General features: G+C 45.8%; 2 protein-coding genes across 3 annotated transcripts; one reads left to right on the forward strand and one right to left on the reverse strand.

The window, feature by feature from the left end:
* Positions 1-244: 244 nt before the first annotated feature.
* Positions 245-14363, forward strand: LOC115198958 (ubiquitin carboxyl-terminal hydrolase 44). Its single transcript, XM_029761399.1, has 6 exons — positions 245-426; positions 2047-3728; positions 6112-6310; positions 9303-9411; positions 12076-12317; positions 12467-14363. Exons 2-6 carry the CDS (start codon positions 2178-2180, stop codon positions 12589-12591), a joined length of 2226 nt encoding a protein of 741 aa, XP_029617259.1. The 5' UTR covers positions 245-426; positions 2047-2177; the 3' UTR covers positions 12592-14363.
* A 555-nt stretch (positions 14364-14918) lies between these two features.
* Positions 14919-21907, reverse strand: LOC115198959 (methionine aminopeptidase 2-like). Of its 2 annotated transcripts, none has more exons than XM_029761401.1 (11): positions 21697-21907; positions 20541-20642; positions 20166-20228; positions 19734-19836; positions 18587-18748; positions 18214-18395; positions 17994-18088; positions 17787-17883; positions 17561-17664; positions 16195-16310; positions 14919-16109 (listed from the first exon to the last, which is right to left on the reverse strand). In XM_029761401.1, the coding sequence occupies exons 1-11, from the start codon at positions 21848-21850 to the stop codon at positions 15857-15859; spliced, it is 1431 nt and encodes a 476-aa protein (XP_029617261.1). In that variant the 5' UTR covers positions 21851-21907; the 3' UTR covers positions 14919-15856. The 2 variants fall into 2 exon arrangements, with proteins under 2 accessions (XP_029617261.1, XP_029617260.1); XM_029761400.1 differs by having other exon boundaries at positions 20541-20645.
* Positions 21908-23689: the final 1782 nt, after the last annotated feature.

The following is a 23689-nucleotide window of genomic DNA, read 5'->3' on the forward strand; positions in this document are numbered from 1 at the left end:
CAAACAGTAGTCTATATGTCATACTCAACAGCAGAATGTGCTTAATAGAATGTGAAGGGCCACTTCACTTTTATGTCAAATATTCTCTGATTGTGTTGTGTAGGCCTGGCTTCATGAATTTGACATGACAACATCCTGAGATTATGTCACAAAATTGTGCCATCTGTGCTGAGGAGGTTAGAGGTTGCCCCTAACCACTGATACAAAGTCAGATGTTTTCTAATCACCTCAATGATAACGTTTAGAGTTGGGGTAAAATAATCTGATCCTAGATCTGATGTTAGGAGAGTATCTACCTTGAGCCATGCAACAACGACACTTGACGCTACCCTACCGCGGACGCGCTCGAGCCAACACCACGCGACAAGAGTAGATACAAGATGGCGACCATTTTAGTATCAGAGGAATAAGTGCCGTGAAGGATAGGTATGGTACTTTTTCAATTTTCGCCTATTTTTTTTTTTTTTTTTACAAATCTTGTCAGTTGTTATGGTGTACACGTTCATCTGAAAACTAACTAGCATGTTTGATAAACAATTCAAACCCTGACGCATTGATCCCTAACGTATTTAGACTTGGCTTGACAAGATTAGCTTGGTTGCTGCTAGCCATGTAGCTAGCCATGTAACTCACCAAGTTAGCCAACAAACTAGTTAGATACTTTATTATTTTACTAGCGATTATGTTTAGCTATCTTACGTTAGATATTCGATGTGTGTTTATTTAGGAGATACATACCGCCAGACAGAGAAAGAAAGCACAAGGGCACCTTAGGCGCGCGCACGAGCCTTTGATATCCTCCTGGATAAGTTTACGAGTAGGTTCTTGTCAGCAGTAACGTTAGTCGTGTTATAACTATAGATAGTTAGTGACATCACGGATAGAAGAAGGAGCGGTTAGTTACCAGTATTTTGGTGACATTGTTAGCTAGGTAATATTGCTAACTAGATAGCTAGTTTTCAAAGTTGTCTTGCGGGGATAATTTACCAATGTCGGGTGAGTTAACGTTAGTGAAGTGGTAAACACGTTTGGGAAAGCTTGCTAGCTAAGTTAGCTGGTTTGAAACACAAATCTCGCGCTTTTTGTTATCAGTGTTGACTGGGTAAAATGAAGCAGAAGCTAAGGGATGTCATTGCTAGTAACTGCCCACCAGATCTTTTGTGGATAAAAAACTAAACAATGTATCACGATTGTCGATGGTTATAAAACCGCAATTGCATTGCATCACGAATGTCGATGGTCATAAAACCACAATTGCATTGATTAAATGTTCTATAAAAACAGTGGGAGTCAAAGGGATACAATGTTGACAGACAGACTCAGTCAGGGCATGCCAGCCAGAAACTCCTTCAGTGGTAACAGCTACTTATTTAAATCACACGAAGGCAGTCTAGAATGGTAAACAAACCCGTTCGAACTTGGACCTGTGTAGTCAGGGTCGGCCCTGTACTGGTTCTCATCCTAAATAGATTATAGATTGGTTCATGGAGAAGGGTAATAGTAGCTGGGACTGGCAGCCTCTGATCCTCAAGTTTAGTTTCCCTTCTGATCATCCTATCCATCTCTTTCTCCATTCCCTTTCTTTATGCATCTCTTCTCTTGCCCCTTTCTCTCTGTAAGGCTGCCTGTACACATACAAAGGGTGTCTCAGCTCAGCCCCCCTTTGTTTGCCAGGCTTAAGTCTCCCTTTGGCCCCATTGGGGGGTGATGATGATGGAGCTGAGACTCTAAAACAGGAATCCCCAACCCCAGCAGTTTTCAAACTGTTCTATGGAAGTGCCTAACCCCCCCAGGGTTATGCAAACTGTTTTAAAGGGTACATTAGAGGAAGGAAATCTGTAATGGCAGAAAACCACATCTGTGGGTTAAAAAGCAAGACAAAAGGTTTTGGTACAATTGTTTTCACTAACAGGCATCTTGTAAAACAAAGGATCTCTTCATACGATTTGGGTAATGCCTTTACTGAGAAGAGATTAGAGAAGTTTAAAGAGTTTTGTATAACTGCCTTTCTCACTCAGTCTCTCTTTTCTCTTTCTTCCTCCCCAGAAAAAGCCATGCCGTGGGACCGCCCCGTTTCTGAGCTCACCATGGTGATCTGAAGCCCCAGTGTGGACGAGTCACACCCACACTCACCTACCCACAGACACACGGACTGAGCCACCGAGCAAGTGTGTGCGATGGACAGGTGTAAGCACGTGGGGCGGCTCAGGCTGGCCCCAGACCACTCCATCCTCAACCCCCAGAAGTGGCACTGCGTGGACTGCAACACCACAGAGTCGGTGTGGGCCTGCCTGGGCTGTGCCCACGTTGCGTGCGGCCGCTACATCGAGGAGCACGCCCTGCAGCACTTCCTGCAGCATCGCCACCCGCTGGCCATGGAGGTCAACGAGCTCTATGTCTTCTGCTACCTGTGTGACGACTATGTGCTCAACGACAACGCGACGGGAGACCTCAAGCTGTTGCGCTCCACGCTCAGCGCCATCCAGAGCCAGCGCTACGAGGTCACCACGCGCTCAGGACGCACCTTGAGATCGGCTAGCGCCCCGCCCGACGCCCCCCAGCCCTGCGGCTCCAGCGAACTGCAGCTGAGGGACGAGGACCGCATGTTCACGGCGCTCTGGCACCGCCGCCGGGCACTGATGGGTCGAGTGTTCCACACCTGGTACAGCCTGACGGAAGGGGGGAAGAGGAGGGAAGAGGAGGAGAGGCAGAGACAGGAGGAGGAGGAGAGGAGAAAGGAGTTGAGGGAGAGGAGGAAGACGTTGAAGAGACAGCTACAGGAAGCGTTGGAGAGCGCCCCACCAAGGAAGAGCCACCGCCTGAGGAGAGCCAGTCAGAGAGCTGCTGCCGCCGCCGCTGTCACCCCCCGCCCCACACGAACACGCACCCCCAGCACCACTTACACACCCCAGACTCCCCTCACCCCCCGACCAAGAACCCAGAGCCCCGCCACTCCCACCCCCAAGAGAATGGGCCGCCCCCCTAAGACCCCCGCGCCCAAACCCACTCGCTACTCAACCCCCTCTTCCTCCACCAAAGGCAAACCCAGAGCCCCCTCTGTCCAAGCCCTGATTGCCCCCTCCCCAGCCCCCCGCCGTGCCCCCTCCAAACAGGGCGACTCGCCCCTCAAACGGCGGCCCACTGTCACTCCGGGTGTCACGGGCCTGCGTAACCTAGGCAACACATGCTACATGAACTCCATCTTGCAGGTGCTGAGCCACCTTCACATCTTCAGGGAGTGTTTCCTCCGGCTGGAGCTGCTGGCCTCGGCCGTCCATGGCCAGCTGTTGGTTCCTAGCCCTGGGGGCCCAGTGTCGTCCTCCCCGCTGGCCCAGAGGAGAGGCCCCCAGGTGGGCGTTGGGCTAAGTGGGGGGGCCTCCAGAGCCCGGAGTATGGAGCTGATTCAGCCCAAGGAGCCCAGCTCCAAGCACATCTCCCTGTGCCATGAGCTGCACACACTCTTCCAGGTGATGTGGTCGGGCAAGTGGGCTTTGGTGTCGCCCTTCGCAATGCTGCACTCGGTGTGGCAGCTGATCCCAGCCTTCCGGGGCTACGCCCAGCAGGATGCCCAGGAGTTCCTGTGTGAGCTGCTTGACAAGGTGCAGCACGAGCTGGAGAGCACAGGGACTCACACGCCGCCCGCTGGTGTGTCAACCGGACAGAGACATCTCATCAAGCAGGTGCTCAGCGTAGTCAACACCATCTTCCATGGTCAGCTCCTCAGCCAGGTAAGAAAGAGAGAGAGGTACACACGCTCCCAAACACAGTTATACACAGACTGATACACACTACACATTTTTATACTGATATAGAAACACTTTTGTGATTCACCAGTCTGGACATGGATTAAAATGGATTGAAAAAGGGATTAAAAGGTCTTTACATTTATTAGTAGTGATCTTACTGGAGGGATTTGGATGGGAGCTTTTACTGCACAATGTGCGTGACTGTTACCACATTTATGTCTTGATAGTAATATAAAATAAATGTATATAAAATACAATATGCCAAAATGTATCTGTCTAAATGTGCTTGGCTCCAATCAAGAAATGGGGACATTTCAATGGCAGATCAGCACATTCTGAAGCACTGTCATTTTAAAAGTTCATGGAAGGGTAAATCCATTTTGAATTCAGGAACTTTTCGACAGAACCCCTTTTGATTTGAACGAAACCTTACATACTTGCCCATTGTAGAACGGCTCAGAAATGAACTTTTTGGACCTGAATGCCAAAACACTCGATATAAAAGTGCTCAAAGTTGACCCCTTTTGCATACCATACCATGAGACATCCATGTCTTCATCAATGGAAAAGATAAATGGTTGAGAGTTATATCATTTAAAAGTTTACAAAAAGGGTTGTCAAACTACTATAATTACTTGATTTTTGTTTTGTTATTGACATTTTATTTACCTCTAACGTACACTACCATTCAAAAGTTTGGGGTCACTTAGAAATGTCCTTGTTTTCCATGAAAACATACATGAAGTTAGTTGCAAAATGAATAGGAAATATAGTCAAGACATTGACAAGGTTATAAATAATGATTTTTAATTGAAATAATAATTGTGTCCTTCAAACTTTGCTTTTGTCAAAGAATCCTCCATTTGCGACAATTACAGCCTTGCAGACCTTTGGCATTCTAGTTGTCAGTTTGTTGAGGTAATCTGAAGAAATTTCACCCCATGCTTCCTGAAGCACCTCCCACAACTTGGATTGGCTTGATGGGCACTTCTTACGTACCATACTGTCAAGCTGCTCCCACAACAACTCACTAGGGTTGAGATCCAGTGACTGTGCTGGCCACTCCATTATAGACAATACCAGCTGACTGCTTCTTCCCTAAATGGTTCTTGCATAGTTTGGAGCTGTGCTTTGAATCATTGTCCTGTTGTAGGAGGAAATTTACTCCAATTAAGCGCTGTCCACAGGATAGGGTATGGGATGGCAAAATGGAGTGATAGCCTTCGTTCTTCAAGATCCCTTTTACCCTGTACAAATCTCCCACTTTACCACCACCAAAGCACCCCCAGACCATCACATTGCCCCCACCATGCTTGACAGATGGCGTCAAGCACTCCTCCAGCATATTTTCATTTTTTTCTGCGTCTCACGAATGTTCTTCTTTGTGATCCGAACACCTCAAACTTTGTCTGTCCGTAATGCTTTTTTTCCATTCTTCCTCTGTCCAGTGTCTGTGTTCTTTTGCCCATCTTAATATTTTATTTTTATTGGCCAGTCTAAGATATGGCTTTTTCTTTGCAACTCTGTCTAGAAGGCCAGCATCCCAGAGTCGCCTCTTCACTGTTGACATTGAGACTGGTGTTTTGCGGGTACTATTTAATGAAGCTGCCAGTTGAGGACCTGTGAGGCATCTGTTTCTCAAACTAGACACTCTAATGTACTTGTCCTCTTGCTCAGTTGTGCACCAGGGCCTCCCACTCCTCTTTCTATTTTGGTTAGAGTCAGTTTGCGCTCTTCTGTGAAGGGAGTAGTACACAGCATTGTACGAGATCTTCAGTTTCTTGGCAGTTTCTTGCATGGAATAGCCTGCATTTCTCAGAACAAGAATGGACTGATGAGTTTCAGAAGAAAGGTCTTTGTTTCTGGCCATTTTGAGCCTGTAATCGAACCCACAAATGCTGATGCTCCAGATACTCAACTAGTCTAAAGCAGGCCAGATGTATTGCTTCTTTAATCAGAACAACAGTTTTCAGCTGTGTTAACATAATTGCCGAAGGGTTTTCGAATTTCTAATTCAAATTTATCCGTAAGAGAGTGAGTGAGTGTGACTGAATGTGTGTACTTTCTGTTTCGGTGTATGTGAAAGAGAGGAGTGTCTTGAGTTCCTTGAGCATACACCCACACCTGCTCTTTCCTAACAAGGGGGTGAGTGTGTGTGTGTGTGAGGGGGGGGCAGTGTTTCTAAAGCTGTGTATCTCAGACAATCCAGTTCCTGTGTGTGCTACTGCATTAGTTAGCTCAGCTGCCCTTGGCTTGCCTTCACACAACTCTCTCTCTTTCATCCTCACTTTCTCCACCCAACTCTCACTTTCTCCCTCTCTGCCCCACCTCTTTCTATCTCTCTCTTCTCTTCCCCCTCCATCAGGTGACGTGTCTTGCATGTGACCACCGCTCCAACACGGTGGAACCCTTCTGGGACCTATCGCTGGAGTTCCCTGAGCGTTACCACAGCAACAGCCGGGAGAGCGCAGCGCAGGTCTCGTGCCAGCTGACAGAGATGCTGGCCAAGTTCACGGAGACCGAAGCCCTGGAGGGCAACATCTACGCCTGCGACCAGTGCAACAGTGAGTGACAGAGGCACACATACAAAAATGTACACAGTGAGCACACACATTCATTCAATGGTATGATTGTTAGAGGTACTATAATTTTGCCAAAACAGTTAGTTTTCTCGATTTGTTTTAATTTTATTTATTTATTTTTTTAGATTTTTTTTCTGTCTCTGCATGTCAAACTATCATCCAGTGCTATAGTTAGACTGAGTATTCGCATTCACACAGCCCTGTCCAGAGCATGTGAGCGGAGCTGGAGCAGAGCGTGCTGAATTTGACTGGAGCGTGGCGCGAGTTTCCCAAAGGCTGGAGCGTAGGCCTTCTCGCTCACTCCAATTTTGCTCCAGTAGCACTCACTTCATAAGCTTAGGGCATGCCTGGACCAGCATGCATTTGTAGTCGACTTGTGTGCTGCTTTAGCCCCTTGCTTTAGTTACTGTTATCTAGTATGCTAAATATTTTCAGAAAGGAACTGAAATAACACACAGGTGAAAAATCAAGGTGCCTTACAAAGATAAGGAGGACCAAGAGCAAGAGGGGGAGTGCAGTGATGTTTGGGGTCCACAACTAAAGAATCACTGTGGAATCTGAAAAGACAGGTGTCCCGAAAGCATGATGGTGTAATTAGTAGGTGCACATGCTAGCAGAAAGGAACGGGTTTGGTAGTTGGCTAAGTGTGTCATTGTAGCAAAGTATTTATAAACCAAATGTCAGATCTCTTAAACCCCCTAAGGTCAATATCTGTGCCCCGTGGAAATCTAATTAGCATAATACAAAAATCCACGTAAAAATCTCTGTTTAAGATTGTTTTTTTGCATTGGATGCGTCTCCATCCACTGCATCTGCCTATGTCGCATTTCCGCATCTGCGGTGAACGGTGACAGAGCTAGAGCGGTGTTTCTCACCATGAGACATCCCGAAAATTGGTCTTCACACAAATCGTCTGTAGCGTGTGAACGGTTTGGCCTACAAACTATTATGACCCCTCTCACGAACATGATGGTATCTCCGTTTTGCTCTACGACCCCCACAAACGGCTTGGGACTCGTCTGAATTTGGTACAGCCGATCTGCCAACTTCTGTCTGTAGCATCCAAACAGTTTGGGCTACACACTAATATGACCCTTCTGTGCGAAGGTGAGACTCTCACGAACAGGTCGGTTGTTTTGCTCTAAGACGTCCACAGGCCTTTCAAGACTCGTCTGAAGGTCCCCCGGTACCAGATGGAAAAATTAATGGAAGTACACTACCGTTCAAAAATTTAGGGTCACTTAGAAATGTCCTTGTTTTTGAAAGAAAAGCACATTTTTGGTCCATTAAAATAACATAAAATTGATCAGAAATACAGTGTAGACATTGTTAATGTTGTAAATGACTATTGTAGCTGGAAAAGGCTGATTTAAAAATAAATGGAATATCTACATAGGCATACAGAGGCCCATTATCAGCAACCAACACTCCTGTGTTCCAATGGCACGTTGTTAGCTAATCCAAGTTTATCATTTTAAAAGGCTAATTGATCATTAGAAAACCCTTTTGCAATTATGTTAGCACAGCTGAAAACTGTTGTTCTGATTAAAGAAGCAATAAAACTGGCCTGCTTTAGACTAGTTGAGTATCTGGAGCATCAGCATTTGTGGGTTCGATTACAGGCTCAAAATGGCCAGAAACAAAGACCTTTCTTCTGAAACTTGTCAGTCTATTCTTGTTCTGAGAAATGCAGGGTATTCCATGCGAGAAATTGCCAAGAAACTGAAGATCTCGTACAATGCTGTGTACTACTCCCTTCACAGAACAGCACAAACTGGCTCTAACCAGAATAGAAAGAGGAGTGGGAGGTCCTGGTGCACAACTGAGCAAGATGACAAGTACATAAGAGTGTCTAGTTTGAGAAACAGACACCTCACAAGTCCTCAACTGGCAGCTTCATTAAATAGTACCCGCAAACCACCAGTCTCAACGTCAACAGTGAAGAGGCGACTCCGGGAAGCTAGCCTTCTAGGCTGTGTTCTTTTGCCCATCTTAATCTTTTATTTTTATTGGCCAGTCTGAGATATGGCTTTTTCTTTGTAACTCTGCCTAGAAGGCCAGCATCCCAGAGTCGCCTCTTCACTGTTGACATTGAGACTGGTGTTACATACATGTAAAAAAATAAAATGTAAATAAAATAACGTTTGCTGCTCTTCCTTATATCTCAGATATAGGACAGACATTTCAGAACAAACTTCCTTTAGTTTCCCCCCTCCCCCCAAAAAAATCTTGTTTAATAACAATGAATAACAATGTTATTCACTGTGTTTGTATGGGCTAATAGCAGTAAGGCTATTGTTTTGATACTTAAAATTCCAAATCAAATAGCAAAATGATCCTTGGTATGACACTTAAAACAATTCCATATAGCTTAGTAGAACCCACCCACCCCAGACAGGGTTTAGACTGTTTAGTGCCAAAAATAAGGGGTTAAAAAAATATATAATAACAAATGTTTCCTGATCTTTCTTATAGCTCTCAGATATAGGACAGACACTCGGATATAGGACATAAACTTCAGAACAAATTTCCTTTTTATATTTTTTCAGGAACTATCTGTTCCATGTAGTGAATGTTATTCATTGCGTTTCTATGGGCTAATAGAAGTAAAATCCCAAATATTTTTTATAAAATTAGAATATATTTTTGTTAGTTCAACGTGTGTTCAGAACCAAATCAAATAGCTAAATGAGCCTGTGACGCCCGGGGTGACCGTTGTAGAACCACCCCACCTCCCCCGGATTAGACAGGGCTATAAGACTCTTATGGGTTAAATGTTTAGTTCATTTTCGTTCTATTATCTATACAATAGGCCTGGCATATTATCTCTTTCAAGGAGGTAAGCACTGCTCCATGAGCGATGAGCAGGATTTCCACACGCTCAACTCCTCACTACTCTGGCCCTGTCTGAGGTGTCCCTCTAGTGTGCAAGTTGAGTATTACAGTGTGGGTTAATGCTCACTCTTGTCTCTAGGTAAGCGGCGGAGGTTCTCCTCCAAGCCCGTCATCTTGACTGAAGCTCAGAAACAGCTGATGGTTCACAAACTGCCTCAGGTCCTGCGCCTGCACCTCAAACGCTTCAGGTACTGACCGCATTATGACCACACGATGACCATAACACACCCATGCACCTCAAACACTGCAGGTTTATTTATTTATTTTATTTATTTCACCTTTATTTAACCAGGTAGGCTAGTTGAGAACAAGTTCTCATTTGCAACTGCGACCTGGCCAAGATAAAGCATAGCAATTCGACACCTACAACAACAGAGTTACACATGGAATAAACAAAACATACAGTCAATAAGAAACAACAACAACAGAACAAAAGAAAACAAAAAGTCTATACACAGTGAGTGCAAATGAGGTAAGTTAAGGCAATAAATAGGCCATGCTGGCGAAGTAATTACAATACAGCAATTAAACACTGGAATGGTAGATGTGCAGAAGATGAATGTGCAAGTAGAGATACTGGGGTGCAAAGGAGCAAGATAAATAAATACAGTATGGGGATGAGGTAGGTAGATAGATGGGCTGTTTATAGATGGGTTATGTACAGGTGCAGTGATCTGTGAGCTGCTCTGACAGCTGGTGCTTAAAGCTAGTGAGGGAGATATGAGTCTGCAGCTTCAGAGATTTTTGCAGTTCGTTCCAGTCATTGGCAGCAGAGAACTGGAAGGAAAGACGACCAAAGGAGGAATTGGCTTTGGGGGTGACCAGTGAGATATACCTGCTGGAGCGCGTGCTACGAGTGGGTGCTGCTATGGTGACCAGTGAGCTGAGATAAGGCGGGGCTTTACCTTGGAGAGACTTATAGATAACCTGTAGCTAGTGGGTTTGGCGACGAGTATGAAGCGAGGGCCAACCAACAAGAGCGTACAGGTCGCAATGCTGGGTAGTGTATGGGGCTTTGGTGACAAAACGGATGGCACTGTGATAGACTGCATCCAGTTTGTTGAGTAGAGTGTTGGAGGCTATTTTATAGATGACATCACCGAAGTCGAGGATCGGTAGGATGGTCAGTTTTACAAGGGTCTGTTTGGCAGCATGAGTGAAGGATGCTTTGTTACGATATAGGAAGCCGATTCTAGATTTAATTTTGGATTGGAGATGCTTAATGTGAGTCTGGAAGGAGAGTTTACAGTCTAACCAGACACCTAGGTATTTGTAGTTGTCCACATATTCTAAGTCAGAACCGTCCAGAGTAGTGATGCTGGACGGGCGGGCAGGTGCGGGAAGCGATCGGTTGAAGAGCCATGGAAGGAGAGTTGTATGGCATTGAAGCTCGTCTGGAGGTTAGTTAACACAGTGTCCAAAGAGGGACCAGAAGTATACAGAATGGTGTCGTCTGCGTAGAGGTGGATCAAAGAATCACCAGCAGCAAGAGCAACATCATTGATGTATACAGAGAAGAGAGTTGGCCCAAGAATTGAACCCTGTGACACACCCATAGACTGCCAGAGGTCCGGACAACAGGCCCTCCGATTTGACACACTGAACTCTATCAGAGAAGTAGTTGGTAAACCAGGTGAGGCAATCATTTGAGAAACCAAGGCTGTCGAGTCTGCCAATAAGAATGTGGTGATTGACAGAGCCGAAAGCCTTGGCCAGGTCGATGAATACGGCTGCACAGTAATGTCTCTTATCGATGGCGGTTATGTCATTTAGGACCTTGAGCGTGGCTGAGGTGCACCCATGACCAGCTCTGAAACCATATTGCATAGCGGAGAAGGTACGGTGGGATTCGAAATGGTCGGTAATCTGTTTGTTAACTTGGCTTTCGAAGACCTTTAAAAAGACAGGGTAGGATAGATATAGGTCTGTAGCAGTTTGGGTCTAGAGTGTCACCCCCTTTTGAAGAGGGGGATGACCGCAGCAGCTTTCCAATCTTTGGGAATCTCAGACGATATGAGAGGTTGAACAGGCTAGTAATAGGGGTTGCAACAATTTTGGCAGATCATTTTAGAAAGAGAGGGTCCAGATTGTCTAGCCCGGCTGATTTGTATGGGTCCAGATTTTGCAGTTCTTTCAGAACATCAGCTATCTGGATTTGGGTGAAGGAGAAATGGTGGGGGCTTTGGCGGGTTGCTGTGGAGGGTGCCGGGCAGTTGACCGGGGTAGGGGTAGCCAGGTGGAAAGCATGGCCAGCTGTAGAGAGATGCTTATTGAAATTCTCAATTATAGTGGATTTATCGGTGGTAAGTGTTTCCTAGCCTCAGAGCAGTGGGCAGCTGGGAGGAGGTGCTCTTATTCTCCATGGACTTTACAGTGTCCCAGAACTTTTTTGAGTTAGTACTACAGGATGCAAATTTCTGTTTGAAAAAGCTAGCCTTAGCTTTTCTAACTGCCTGTGTATATTTGTTCCTAACTTCCCTGAAAAGTTGCATATCACGGGGGCTATTCGATGCTAATGCAGAACGCCACAGGATGTTTTTGTGCTGGTCAAGGGCAGACAGGTCTGGAGTGAACCAAGGACTATATCTATTCCTAGTTCTAAATTGTTTGAGTGGGGCATGCTTATTTAAGATGATGAGGAAGGCACTTTTAAAGAATAGCCAGGCATCATCTAATGACGGGATGAGGTCAATGTCATTCCAGAATACCCCGGCCAGGTAACCATTGAGCAGATAGCAATTGCTCAAGAACCATAACACAACCATGCATTTGAAACACTCTAGCTGTCTTATTTGGTGATTTAGTCTGTTGACATGTCCGTTGAGTGTTCTATGCTTGTGATTGGTCATCAGGTGGTCTGGGAGAAACCACAGGGAGAAGATTGGGGTCCACGTCAGCTTTGACCAGCTCCTCAACATGGAGCCATACTGCTGCAGAGACCCCTCCCCCAAGGGTTCGCCATGCTCCAGTCCCGCCCCCGCCGGCTCCCCATGCCCCAAACACTTCCTATACGAACTGTCCGCTGTGGTGATGCATCATGGGAAGGGCTTCGGCTCTGGCCACTACACTGCCTACTGCTACAACAAAGAAGGAAGTAAGAACATCTCTCACTCACACGCAAAATGCATTTTTATTAAAAAATGACAAATACAAAGATGACACGCACAACATTCTCTTGATACATTTTCATGGAATCTACCTACAGCTAATACCCATTCTCTCTTCTCCTTCTCCCTCTCTCAGGGTTCTGGGTCCACTGTAATGACTCTAAGCTGAACGTGTGTTCTGTGGAGGAGGTGTGTCGCGCCCAGGCCTACATACTCTTCTACACGCAGCGCTTCACTCAGGACAAAGACAGGCCGCTATAGGACCAGGACCTACTGAGCCCCGCCCCAAATCCTCCTCCTTTGTACCTCAGCAGTCCAGTGACATGTCATCATCAGCATTACCACCACCACCAAAACATCTCAACCCCCCCTCTCACACTCTTTCTTTGTGGGCATTTTATCTCCTCTGGGGGGAGGAATGATTCATTGTATCATTATTTTTCTAAGAGAGACAAAGGACACAAACTCCTTTTTTTTTTGTCTGTGAATTTCTTGTACATGGTGTTTATATGGGTTTTAAAAGAAAAGGAAAACGTGTTTGTGTTTGATAGTGTACAGGTTTATTTTATCAAGAGTATCGGCCAAGTTGTGCGTTGTATTATAGACACGCTTTTACAGGAGTAGAGACAGACTTTGGCCAGGTGTGACTGTGTAATCTGTAGTTCAGATTTATTCAGGTGTCAACCTTTCTGCTCTTCTGTGCTGTTTTTATTTTTCTCAAACGATTTGAATCAACTAAAATGTTTCTCACAGCCACTTTAGAGAGTTGACTAAGGGATGTCACAGTCAGTCAAATTCTCAACTGGAATGTAGGTAATTCCTTCCATAAATAGTCTTTAGAGTTTAACCTTTTTTAGTTTCGCCAGAGATGGAAGGGGAAGCGAGACACCTCACTCGCTTCTATTTTCTGGTTCATATACAGTCAATGAACTAAGCAGGCCAGATCCAGCTGCTAGTGCATTGGTGCCTATGGGAGAGCCACCACTTAAGTGGACCGGAACGGTGACATTTAAAAAAAGAAAGAAGGTAAACAGCCTGAGTGGGACATCTTCATTTATCCACCATCTTTGGTATTGCTCTCTCTAGTAAGTCTGGTCGGTCAGGAAATGGTTCATAATTAACTACTGACCTCACGCCAAAGCACGAGGGAAACGTTTAAAAAGTATCTCAGCTTCTCCAAAAACAATTACAGAACATTTGCAAAATATATTCTTTGACTGGTTTTGGGAAATCTATTTTATAACCAGTTTCCAAAGGGATGTTTGTTTTTAGCTGAATGCTGCCCTCTGTCTTCAGAATGTAGATGTCTTTCGTGGTGCTGGTACTTTTAGGCCTGTTGCCTCCTAACTTTTGGTTGGTATCCCTACAGCAGAAACAAGTGTCATAGAAAAGTGCCCTTCGTTATCAGAACATATCTATTTTTGTAGTTCCCTTGCCAGAAGTGTATTTGGTATCAGTTCTTTGTAGCAGAGACTGTAAAATGCAGTCCCACCCAGCATTTAGAATATTGAATGTATTTTTGTATACTTGGACTTTGAGGATTTTTCACAAAAGTTATGTTTTTAAAAAAAAACTGGGCCACTGACTGTTAGAGATTTTTATAGTTTTGTAATTGATTCCTTCCCCCTCTAGTTTGGAATCACCAGCAGATCTGACCCTTCTTGTGTGTGTGTGTGTGTATACCAGCATATGTGTTCACACAATATAGTTGGCTCTGTGTAATGTAAGTATAAAATAGCCAGACTGATGCAAGTAGATCCTTGCTGTGTGTTCAAAACTGTATGTGTGTGAGAAAGCTATCTTCATGCTGGTACTAGCTTAACTGCTCAACCTAAATGCTGTTCATCTCTCTAGATTCAACTTTTAGGGAGAATTCAAAGCACATTTCCACATCATCCTTTTTTCTGTCTGATATGTTTGTCTGCATTGCCTCGGGTGTGTGTACATTTATGGAAGTGATACTATGCAAATTCTTACCTCAATTTTTAGAGAATTACCTCAAATGAGAATATATTTTCATTTTTCTAAGAAAACACGTGTACTTTTTAAAAAGAATCCACACCACTGTATTAATTCAGTTAAGTTTCATACCATGCTGTAGCCCTCACAATCTCCTTTCACTTGACTAATTCTAAATAGGGCATATGTAATGGCTGCCGCAGCAGATGATGGGGAAAGAAGAGGCTGCCTACTAGACTTGAGATTTGTATATAATGACGAGACGCTCATGTCTCTGCCCTAACAATGGGAGTCATCCCAACAAGCTTAGGTCCAAAATAAGCCCATAGAAATGCTTTTGTGAGAGTGAAATCTCTTGCTTTGCCTCTTACTCTCTGATAGAATCTACTGGAGGCCTGCAAGGTTGTGAAGGAACAGTGGGCTCCCGATTGGTGCAGAGGTCTAAGACACTGCATCTCAGTGCTAGAGGCATCACTACAGACACCCTGGTTCGGAGTCCCATAGGGCGGCGCACAGTTGGCCCAGCGTCATCCGGGTTTGGCTGTTATTGTAAATAAGAACATTCTTAACTGACTTGCCTAGTTAAATAAAAGGGTACATTTAAAAAAAAATTATCCAACCCCATCAGCTAATCAAGGAATACAGAGAGCAACATTTTTTATTTCAATACTTTTGATCTTACAAAAACATTTCCAGGGCATTCAAAATGAAGCATTACATTTGGGTACATATAGTGGCAGCAGCCATTTCAAAGATATTTTACAAATATCTAAGAAACAAATACTGGAGGAGCGGAGTGCAGAGTCCCCTCCCTATAACATGAAGCCAAACATACAGCTGTGGTTATCTAGTCATCATCGTTCCCACCCAGAACTCAAAAGGGGAAGTTGTACAATTTTAGGGTTCCGACGAGCAATTGAGTGACTAGGTCCTGACTGTTACTAATGACCAGAACACTGTAGGGTCAGGCTGAAAGACCGCAGTCTGAACCAGAAACTGTATAGCTGTAAGGGCCAGGAGTTTTTCCTGATCAGGTCACATGATTAGGAAACACTAGACCCTATGCGTACTTAGAGGGAGAGGAGGGTACTTATTTTGGTAAGGAAAGGTTTGTTTCTTCACATTCTTTCTTGGTGTTCTAGGCAGTTACATTGTAACAGTTTATTTGAGATTCTATGGCAGTTCTGGCTTCAGAAGATTGCAGAGACACCACTGTGTCCACAGATCCCTCTAGCAAGGGGGGAAATTATGACTAAGCTTTGTGGTTCAATGTCACCGAAATAAAAGAGGGAAAAAAGATTCAGCCGCTGCTACGTAAGCCAGTCCCTCCATGCTCGCTCTTAAATAGCGGTAAAAATGCATTGTGGGGGTACCTTACAGCAGCATTTTTCATAGCCCTTACTGGCTGCTCTCTGCCAAGTTGGGAGAAATGAGAAGAGACCAAAGCAAGGTCCTGTATTTAGATGCTGTTTTTCTGTTAGAGTGCAGGCAGATGGTTCAGTGTGTCTATTCTCTGTATTGGGGTGGAGGGGTTGTGGTGCAGTTTGAATGAGGTTGGGTTCAGTATTCAATAGTCGTCCCCTCGGCTCACCACCTCCTTGCAGGTGGGCCTGAGCAGGATGGTGTGCTCGAACTGGGCGGTGTAGGAGCCCTTGGTGTCGCAGAGCGGGGGGTAGGGGTCCACGATGCCCAGGTCGCACAGGTTCTTCAGGGCCATCAGGTACTTGCTCTCCCCCAGCCGGTCCAGCCAGCGCCGGCAGAACGCCAGCGTGCCAAAGTTCTCGTTGATCACATTCAACAGGTGCTTCGCCCGGGGGAGTCTGGGGGAGAGAGAGAGGGGTAGAGATAGAGGGTACAACCTCTGTGGAATACACAGTCCAGTGTTCACACAGGCACCCAACTTACCTAATTGGGACGTGTCCCACATCAAAGTTTTTCATGTAATGAGAACACTCCATGTCATCATGGACCACGCCCTTCCCTGTGCTGCCAAACGTCTCGATGGCATACACCTCTCCCTCCTGGTGGTGCAAGAGAGGGAATCGGTCATAAAAAGGACACTTATTGGGGTAGGAAGACACTGCTGCAGTCAAACAAATACACAGGGGCAGGCAATCCTGTGTTATAGAAATTCCTTGATCATCGACGACACCAATTCAAGCATGCAGGTATTGTGTTACTGGCTAATTGGCCCTGGCACAGTTCCTAAGCACATCATTACCCGGTCACCCTCCCACAGCACACCATTAACTCAGCATCATTACCCGGTCACCCTCCCACAGCACACCATTAACTCAGCATCATAACCCGGTCACCCTCCCACAGCACACCATTAACTCAGCATCATTACCCGGTCACCCTCCCACAGCACACCATTAACTCAGCATCATTACCCGGTCACCCTCCCACAGCACACCATTAACTCAGCATCATTACCCGGTCACCCTCCCACAGCACACCATTAACTCAGCATCATTACCCGGTCACCCTCCCACAGCACACCATTAACTCAGCATCATTACCCGGTCACCCTCCCACAGCACACCATTAACTCAGCATCATTACCCACTCACCCTCCCACAGCACACCATTAACTCAGCATCATTACCCGGTCACCCTCCCACAGCACACCATTAACTCAGCATCATTACCCGGTCACCCTCCCACAGCACACCATTAACTCAGCATCATTACCCGGTCACCCTCCCACAGCACACCATTAACTCAGCATCATTACCCGGTCACCCTCCCACAGCACACCATTAACTCAGCATCATTACCCGGTCACCCTCCCACAGCACACCATTAACTCAGCATCATTACCCGGTCACCCTCCCACAGCACACCATTAACTCAGCATCATTACCCGGTCACCCTCCCACAGCACACCATTAACTCAGCATCATTACCCGGTCACCCTCCCACAGAACACCATTAACTCAGCATCATTACCCAGTCACCCTCCCACAGCACACCATTAACTCAGCATCATTACCCGGTCACCCTCCCACAGCACACCATTAACTCAGCATCATTACCCGGTCACCCTCCCACAGCACACCATTAACTCAGCATCATTACCCGGTCACCCTCCCACAGCACACCATTAACTCAGCATCATTACCCGGTCACCCTCCCACAGCACACCATTAACTCAGCATCATTACCCAGTCACCCTCCCACAGCACACCATTAACTCAGCAGTCCGTTCTAACCTGGCCTCCCTATCTCCCTCCTTGCTCTTCAAACGCTCAGTAAGACAGATACACACCTCCATCCTGATAGCTTCTCCTCCTTTGACAATGGGGACAGTCTTGCCGGCATGTATCCTGTACTGGCCAATTGAGTGGCCGTTCAGGTTTCGGATTGGCTTCACTGGAAATGATCCAAAGTAACATTTGTGAGGAATTATCTTTGATCATAAATTACAACAAATTCACTGTGTGTGTGTGCGCGTGTGTGTAATATATAAAAATATATATTCAGTAGCTCAGTACCTTGGTATGTTTTGCCGTCAATCTCCACCTCGTACGACTCCATCACTTCCTGAATTCTCTCTCCAACGTCACACAGACGTACGTCGATTCCAGCACACTGCAGAATGATGAAGCATGATTGAGATGAGGCCGAACATCTGAACTACACTGACTTCAAATTATATCAAGCGGCCTCGGGAATGGATGGCGTGTGAATGGATGTCGGACCTTGATTCCAGTATTGGTGGCGTCTCTCACGGCCTCCAGCAGTTTGTCATACTTTGGGTTGAACGTGACGGTGAAGGCACAGTCAATGATCCGACCTGAAAACACAGTGGGAGTGAGCACAGCATCCTACATGGTCTGAGTGGTTAGTTGTGTGTGTGTGTGTTATGTGTTTGTGTGTCGAAATATGTTTTGATGTGTGTGTACTGTGGCAGGGGTGTACCGTTGATGTGTGTTCCGAAGTCGATCTTGCAGACGTCGTCGTACTGCAGTATGGTGGGGTCTCCGGCGTTAGGGGTGTAGTGAGCCGCACAGTTGTTCAGAGAGCAGCCGGTGGGGAAGGCCAGGCCTGCATTCAGACCATTCTCCTTGATCAACTTCCTGGAACAGTTCTCCAACCGCTCACTGAAACACACACAGAGATATTGGTTACACAGAAAGAGATGGGATAAATTGATAATGAAGGGATGAAAGTGCAAGAACGGACGTATGCAAAAGATAAAATGCAAAAGAGATGGAATGCAAGGGAAAAAGACTGACAAATAGAAAGAATAGGAAGCAACATCTCAGCTGTGATGATGATGATGAAGGCTCACCAGATGTCGATCATGGTCATGCCAGGTTTGATGAAGCTGCGGACGTGCTGGCGGACCTGTCTATGGGCCTCAGCAGCCTGTCTGAAGTCGCTCCACACTTCCTCGTTGGCCTTGTCCAGAACCCGCTTCTCTTCATTGGTGGTCCTCCATGCCGCAGTACGCCTGCACCAAGGGGAATCAGCAACAAGGTTAGCAGTCAGCCCACACACACACACACACACACACGTCTTCCCATCACTGTGTATGAAATTCACAAGGGGAATCAGCAATGAAGTTAGCAAACACAAACATTTTGTCATTGCACGACTACCCTGGAGGATCAACAACAAGGTTAGTGCCCACGCATACATCTTACTCCCGCACCGTGACTGAGGGGGAATCAATGCAAGCATGGCTAGAGGATAAACCAAACTGAAATTATGCTGAGGATGACAACAGTGTTTTGGGTGTTGTTAAAGCTGCAATATGTAACTTTTTCAGCGACCTGACCAAATTGACATAGAAAAGTGTGTCATAGATCTGTCATTCTCATTGAATGCAAGACTAAGAAGCGGTTGATCTGTTCTATGTACGATATTTCTATGCTTCCCATTAAGTTTTGTTATTTACTTTCAGTTTTGTATACCAGCTTCAAGCAGCTGAAAGCACAATATTTTGGCTTATGAAAATATATATTTCACAGCAGATAAGATTGTACAATGATTCTCGACACTATACTTGCTTGTTTTGTCACAAACTGAAATTATGCAAACTATTGGAATTTTATCAACCAGGAAATGGCGGAGTGATTTCTGCATAGCGCATCTTTAAGAGCCCTTTATGTCAATGAGTTTCACATCAGTGAAGAGATCCAAGGTGAAGAACCACCCTGTCACTTCTGTTTGATAACCACTGACTGATGCATGTATGCCAGGCAGCACTGTTTATTGTAGAACAAACTCAAACCTCCCTCCCCAGTCTCTCTGGTAGCTACCAGTTTGTGTTGAAGGTTGGACAGGTATAGCATGATGATCAGAGGAGCTGCCACTCCAGTATAACACAGTGGCTGGGGAAATAAGAGGCTGGGCCCCGCTTCCACACTAACCAGGTACAAACCACACACCAAGCCAAGAGTAGGTGTTTGTGAGATTGTGTGGCTGAACCTTACCCATCCTGTAATGGGGGGTATTCACATTCCTGACCGATGGGGAAAACGCCACTTGGATACAAGTCACAGATGGGCACAGACGGAGGGTCAGTCTGAACTTTGGCTGTGAAAGACAGGAAGAAACAAAGTCACATAACCTCTCATTACTATTTCATTTACTATCTAGAAGGTTTGAGTTGGAATTCCAGAGGTGACACAGCAATATTCAGGGAAAAGCCAAACGTGTCCATTAGCCTGTGGACCTGAGGGGGGGGGGGGCACTCAGAAGGCTGCAGGGTTATGGTTATGCTCCAGAGTGCAGCAGTACGGCAGAGAGCCAGCCAGTCATATCCATCACTAGATCATAGTCTACTCTCCCATTGCACCCTATAGATGACCAGACAAAGTGAAAGCCAGAACTCTCAAGTGTCAAATGAAATAAGACCAACTCACGTCCTTTCTTCTTTTTCTTCTTCTTCTTCTTTTTGCCTGCCGAGTTCTCCCCCTCGTCTCCATCTGAGAGAAATAGGGAGGAATTTGAAGTCATTTAGTCATATTCAAATGTCACAAGAGTTTATCAGCTCCCAGCAAGCCATGTATTGGTAGATGTGTATGTAGTTATGTGTGAGGTCATCGCTGTGCTGTCCTTAAGGGTCAGACATGCGGATGGTTAAGGTTAGTTAGGATTTGGGTCACAACAGGACTGAACCCAGCTCAGCTGCTCCACAGCAGGGTGTGAGGAGCCACGGTTGGAGCTCGGCCCATGTGGTTCTGGGTCAGGGGCTGCCTAGTACTAGGCTAAGGTAGAGTACTGTTACGATCTCTTACCATCCTCCCCGTCTTCTTCTTTCTCTTTGTCCTCCAGGGCCTGCTTCTCCAGCTGTTGTGTCACGTCAGCCACTCCATTGCCCTCAGCCTCGGTGCCGGCTGCTGCTGCAGTCATAAATTGCAGAGACAGATACACATGGGTGAGCTCATCCTATACATCTTACTAACCTTGACATGGCGGCCGTGGCGACCACAGCTCCATCACACACAACAGAGAGCATCCAGGAGACCAGAGGGACGGGAGGATGAGAGATGTGTGTGCAAGGGAAGGGAAGGTACTGTCCAGTGGGGAAGTGATCCTTTTGGACTGTGGACAATGATCCCATTCCGCAAAGTGTATCCCTGAGGTCAGGGACTTGGCAGGAGAGGGGAGAGTATTATAACCTTGGGGGCCAGTACTCGCAGCTAAGACTGCTTTACTGATGTAAACACGCATATTACAAGCTAAATGTTGTGTATGTCAATTTAAAGGGCAACTGCCTGACATCCATTAGAATAATTCATGCAAGCTGTAGCTAGTTGAGGCTGTTACAAGAAGATGGATTGCTCGAAATAGCACATGCTGAGGATAACGTTGTCAGCAGTAGGTTCGCAGAGTACAGTGAGCATGCTGTCTGAATTTAACAGTATCTTGACGTTTCATAGCTCGCTAGCATCATTGTGGTCAATCATGTGTAACTAGTTAGTGTTACATATATAAGTTATCATGAAACAGATCATAGTCTGTGATAGTTACAACCTCGATCATCGAAGTCTATGGAATCAAACTGTATTCTGGCGTTTACGTTATGTAAGAAAGCCGACGTTAACATAACAGCATTCCACCACACATTACGAAACATCAAAACTTGGTTTTGAACTTGCTAGCGACTTGTGGAACCTGCCAGCAAAGGACTACGAACTGCGGCTAAGCTAGCAAGATATCTAGCCAGCTAACTAACTACTCGGTTTGTTTGTATGACTATTTCCGTCTGTTTACTGACATGTCGGCCTCGTGGTCGGATTGACAGAAGTCTCGCCCCATGCTTCGCTATCGAGCTACGGGTGTGTTATGAGAGCGAGGCGTGTTTCATAAGGCCTGGCGCACGATTCACAAGGCACACTCTTCCGTAGGCACGCACAGCTCAGCGGTAACTGGCCTGTCTGTAACTCTTACCGGGGCCTACCGACTTCTTCTTCTTCTTTTTCTTCTTCTTCTTGGCTGTCTCCTCGGAAGGGTCTACCTCCTCTTTCTCTTCTGCATCTCCGTTCAGGACCGTCTCTTCTTCGAGCTTCAGCTCCGGTACCTTGTCCTGCACCACATCCGCCATGATTGCAGGCGTGAGTGGAAAAGGAAGCGCGGTGGCTTGTGGGTAAGGTGAGTGAGGAACTTGCCGAATCAGCTGAGCGCGTGCTGTGATCGCTGAACGCAAAATTGTTGTAGGAATGAATTCATGGCTCACCATCACAACTATCCTAAAATATGTATCCCCAGAGACAAAATATCATACACAGTAAACAGCCCGGATTCAACAAACCTGGTTAATGTGTTATAACACTATGTGAATGTATGTTGTACTATACATCTTAATAACCTTTATTTTTTATTATTACGACTAAGAAAAATATTGGCCGCTAGATGGCAGCATGCATTAATACTAGGTGACAAGGGATTTGGAGAAGGGCCAATATATTTCCATACACTTATTCCAGCACCAGGAGCAATTTAATAATCGTCAGTCACCACACAACAAGAACTCTATTGCTACCAGCTTCCAAATTCTCTCAAGAATAGTTGACTCCATGCTCCCTGCCCTAGGCTCCTTTCCTTCCCTGATCTGGGAGAACTGGGAAAGCCAGCAAATCCCAAGTAGTAGGCTTCCACCATTTAGTTTCACCATTCATTTGAAGTCTCTGGACATTAAGAGAGGAAGCCAGTTCAGCGTATTGACATGATGCCTGCTGGTTGTTTAAGGATGCTGAGGCTAATTCAGTAAAGACAAGAAGCCTTGCCTGCCTGCTCCGTGGTTCTTTGGGGAGAGGGAGAGAGGGATGGAAGTACATAATTCTAAAATTATTGGACAGCTGGGTTGTTGGAGACACACATTGCTGCTCTGTTCAGTCTATATGTGGCTTTTGCAGTGTGAAGATGGACATTTTTTGCTCTGCCCCTAATAATACCTCCTCATGTACTTCCACACCAGGGGAAACCTCATTAGGTATGTCAGACAGCCCTCTCTCTTTCTGTTCTCTAGCAGCCTGTCTCGCATGGACTGATTGGGTTTGTGTTTCACAGGGTGGCTGATACCGGGGCACACACTCCCACAGGGACACACATAATAAAGCTAGAGGGGCTGTTTGGTCTACCTCAAGACAGATCCTTGAGGTTTCAGTTTCACACAGACACACACTAATTGTATAGGAAGTTAACCTGGGACTATTTACAACAGCTGCATGCATTTAAATGTGTGAGAGATATGTGTGTGTGTGTGTGTATGTCTGCAGGCTGGGGTCAGGGTCTTACCAGGATCACCAGCTGTTCTAAGTCAGACAAATTTGGGACTCCACAAAAGATCAGGTAACCCTCACACTACCCTCACCCCCTACCACTCCTAACCCCCTTCCCCCTGGGGTTAGGGTCAGTCTCAGGCAGCTGAGAGAAAGAAAGAGACCAATATAAAAAGAGAGACAAAAAGACAGTCAGCTCCAGAATAGCATTTTATTTTACAAATGAAATGTAGGAGGGACAGAACTCACTTCAGGAAGGGGACATATGGGGGAGGGCTGGAAGGCAAGACATGGCAGACACAGTCGGGGGTCAGACACCCCCGGACACACACAAGCGGAATCATCTGTGCAGTCAATAAGCACATGCTGTCCTTCGATCATCATCATCGATCATCACTCTAATTAATTGTAATCAACAATAGCAGCATTCCAGGACACTCTGTAATAACTGTCCCAAACTCAATCCCAAAATCAATAGAGTTGGATCACATTCTAGTGAGTGAGCGTTATGGAAACACAGATGCTGAGACAGGGGATAGAGATTTTTATATATATATATATTTTTTTTTAAATGTAACCTTTATTTAACTAGGCAAGTCAGTTAAGAACAAATTCTTACTTACAATGACAGCCTACCGGGGAACAGTGGGTTAACTGCCTTG

The sequence above is a fragment of the Salmo trutta genome, chromosome 8, assembly GCF_901001165.1.
Source record: "Salmo trutta chromosome 8, fSalTru1.1, whole genome shotgun sequence".
Classification (NCBI taxonomy): domain Eukaryota; kingdom Metazoa; phylum Chordata; class Actinopteri; order Salmoniformes; family Salmonidae; genus Salmo; species Salmo trutta.

What these genes read in the sequence shown, in the direction of transcription:
- LOC115198958 (XM_029761399.1), top strand. Translation starts at nt 2,178, where the DNA reads ATGGACAGGTGTAAGCACGTGGGGCGGCTCAGGCTGGCCCCAGACCAC. An exon ending in ATGGTCAGCTCCTCAGCCAG is followed by an intron (nt 3,729 to 6,111) that starts GTAAGAAAGAGA and finishes CCCCTCCATCAG; the next exon opens with GTGACGTGTCTTGCATGTGA. An exon ending in CGCCTGCGACCAGTGCAACA is followed by an intron (nt 6,311 to 9,302) that starts GTGAGTGACAGA and finishes TCTTGTCTCTAG; the next exon opens with GTAAGCGGCGGAGGTTCTCC.
- LOC115198959 (XM_029761400.1), bottom strand. Translation starts at nt 21,850, where the DNA reads ATGGCGGATGTGGTGCAGGACAAGGTACCGGAGCTGAAGCTCGAAGAA. An exon ending in TACCCCCCATTACAGGATGG is followed by an intron (nt 18,749 to 19,733) that starts GTAAGGTTCAGC and finishes CCCTTGGTGCAG; the next exon opens with GCGTACTGCGGCATGGAGGA. An exon ending in GTGGGACACGTCCCAATTAG is followed by an intron (nt 16,110 to 16,194) that starts GTAAGTTGGGTG and finishes TCTCTCCCCCAG; the next exon opens with ACTCCCCCGGGCGAAGCACC.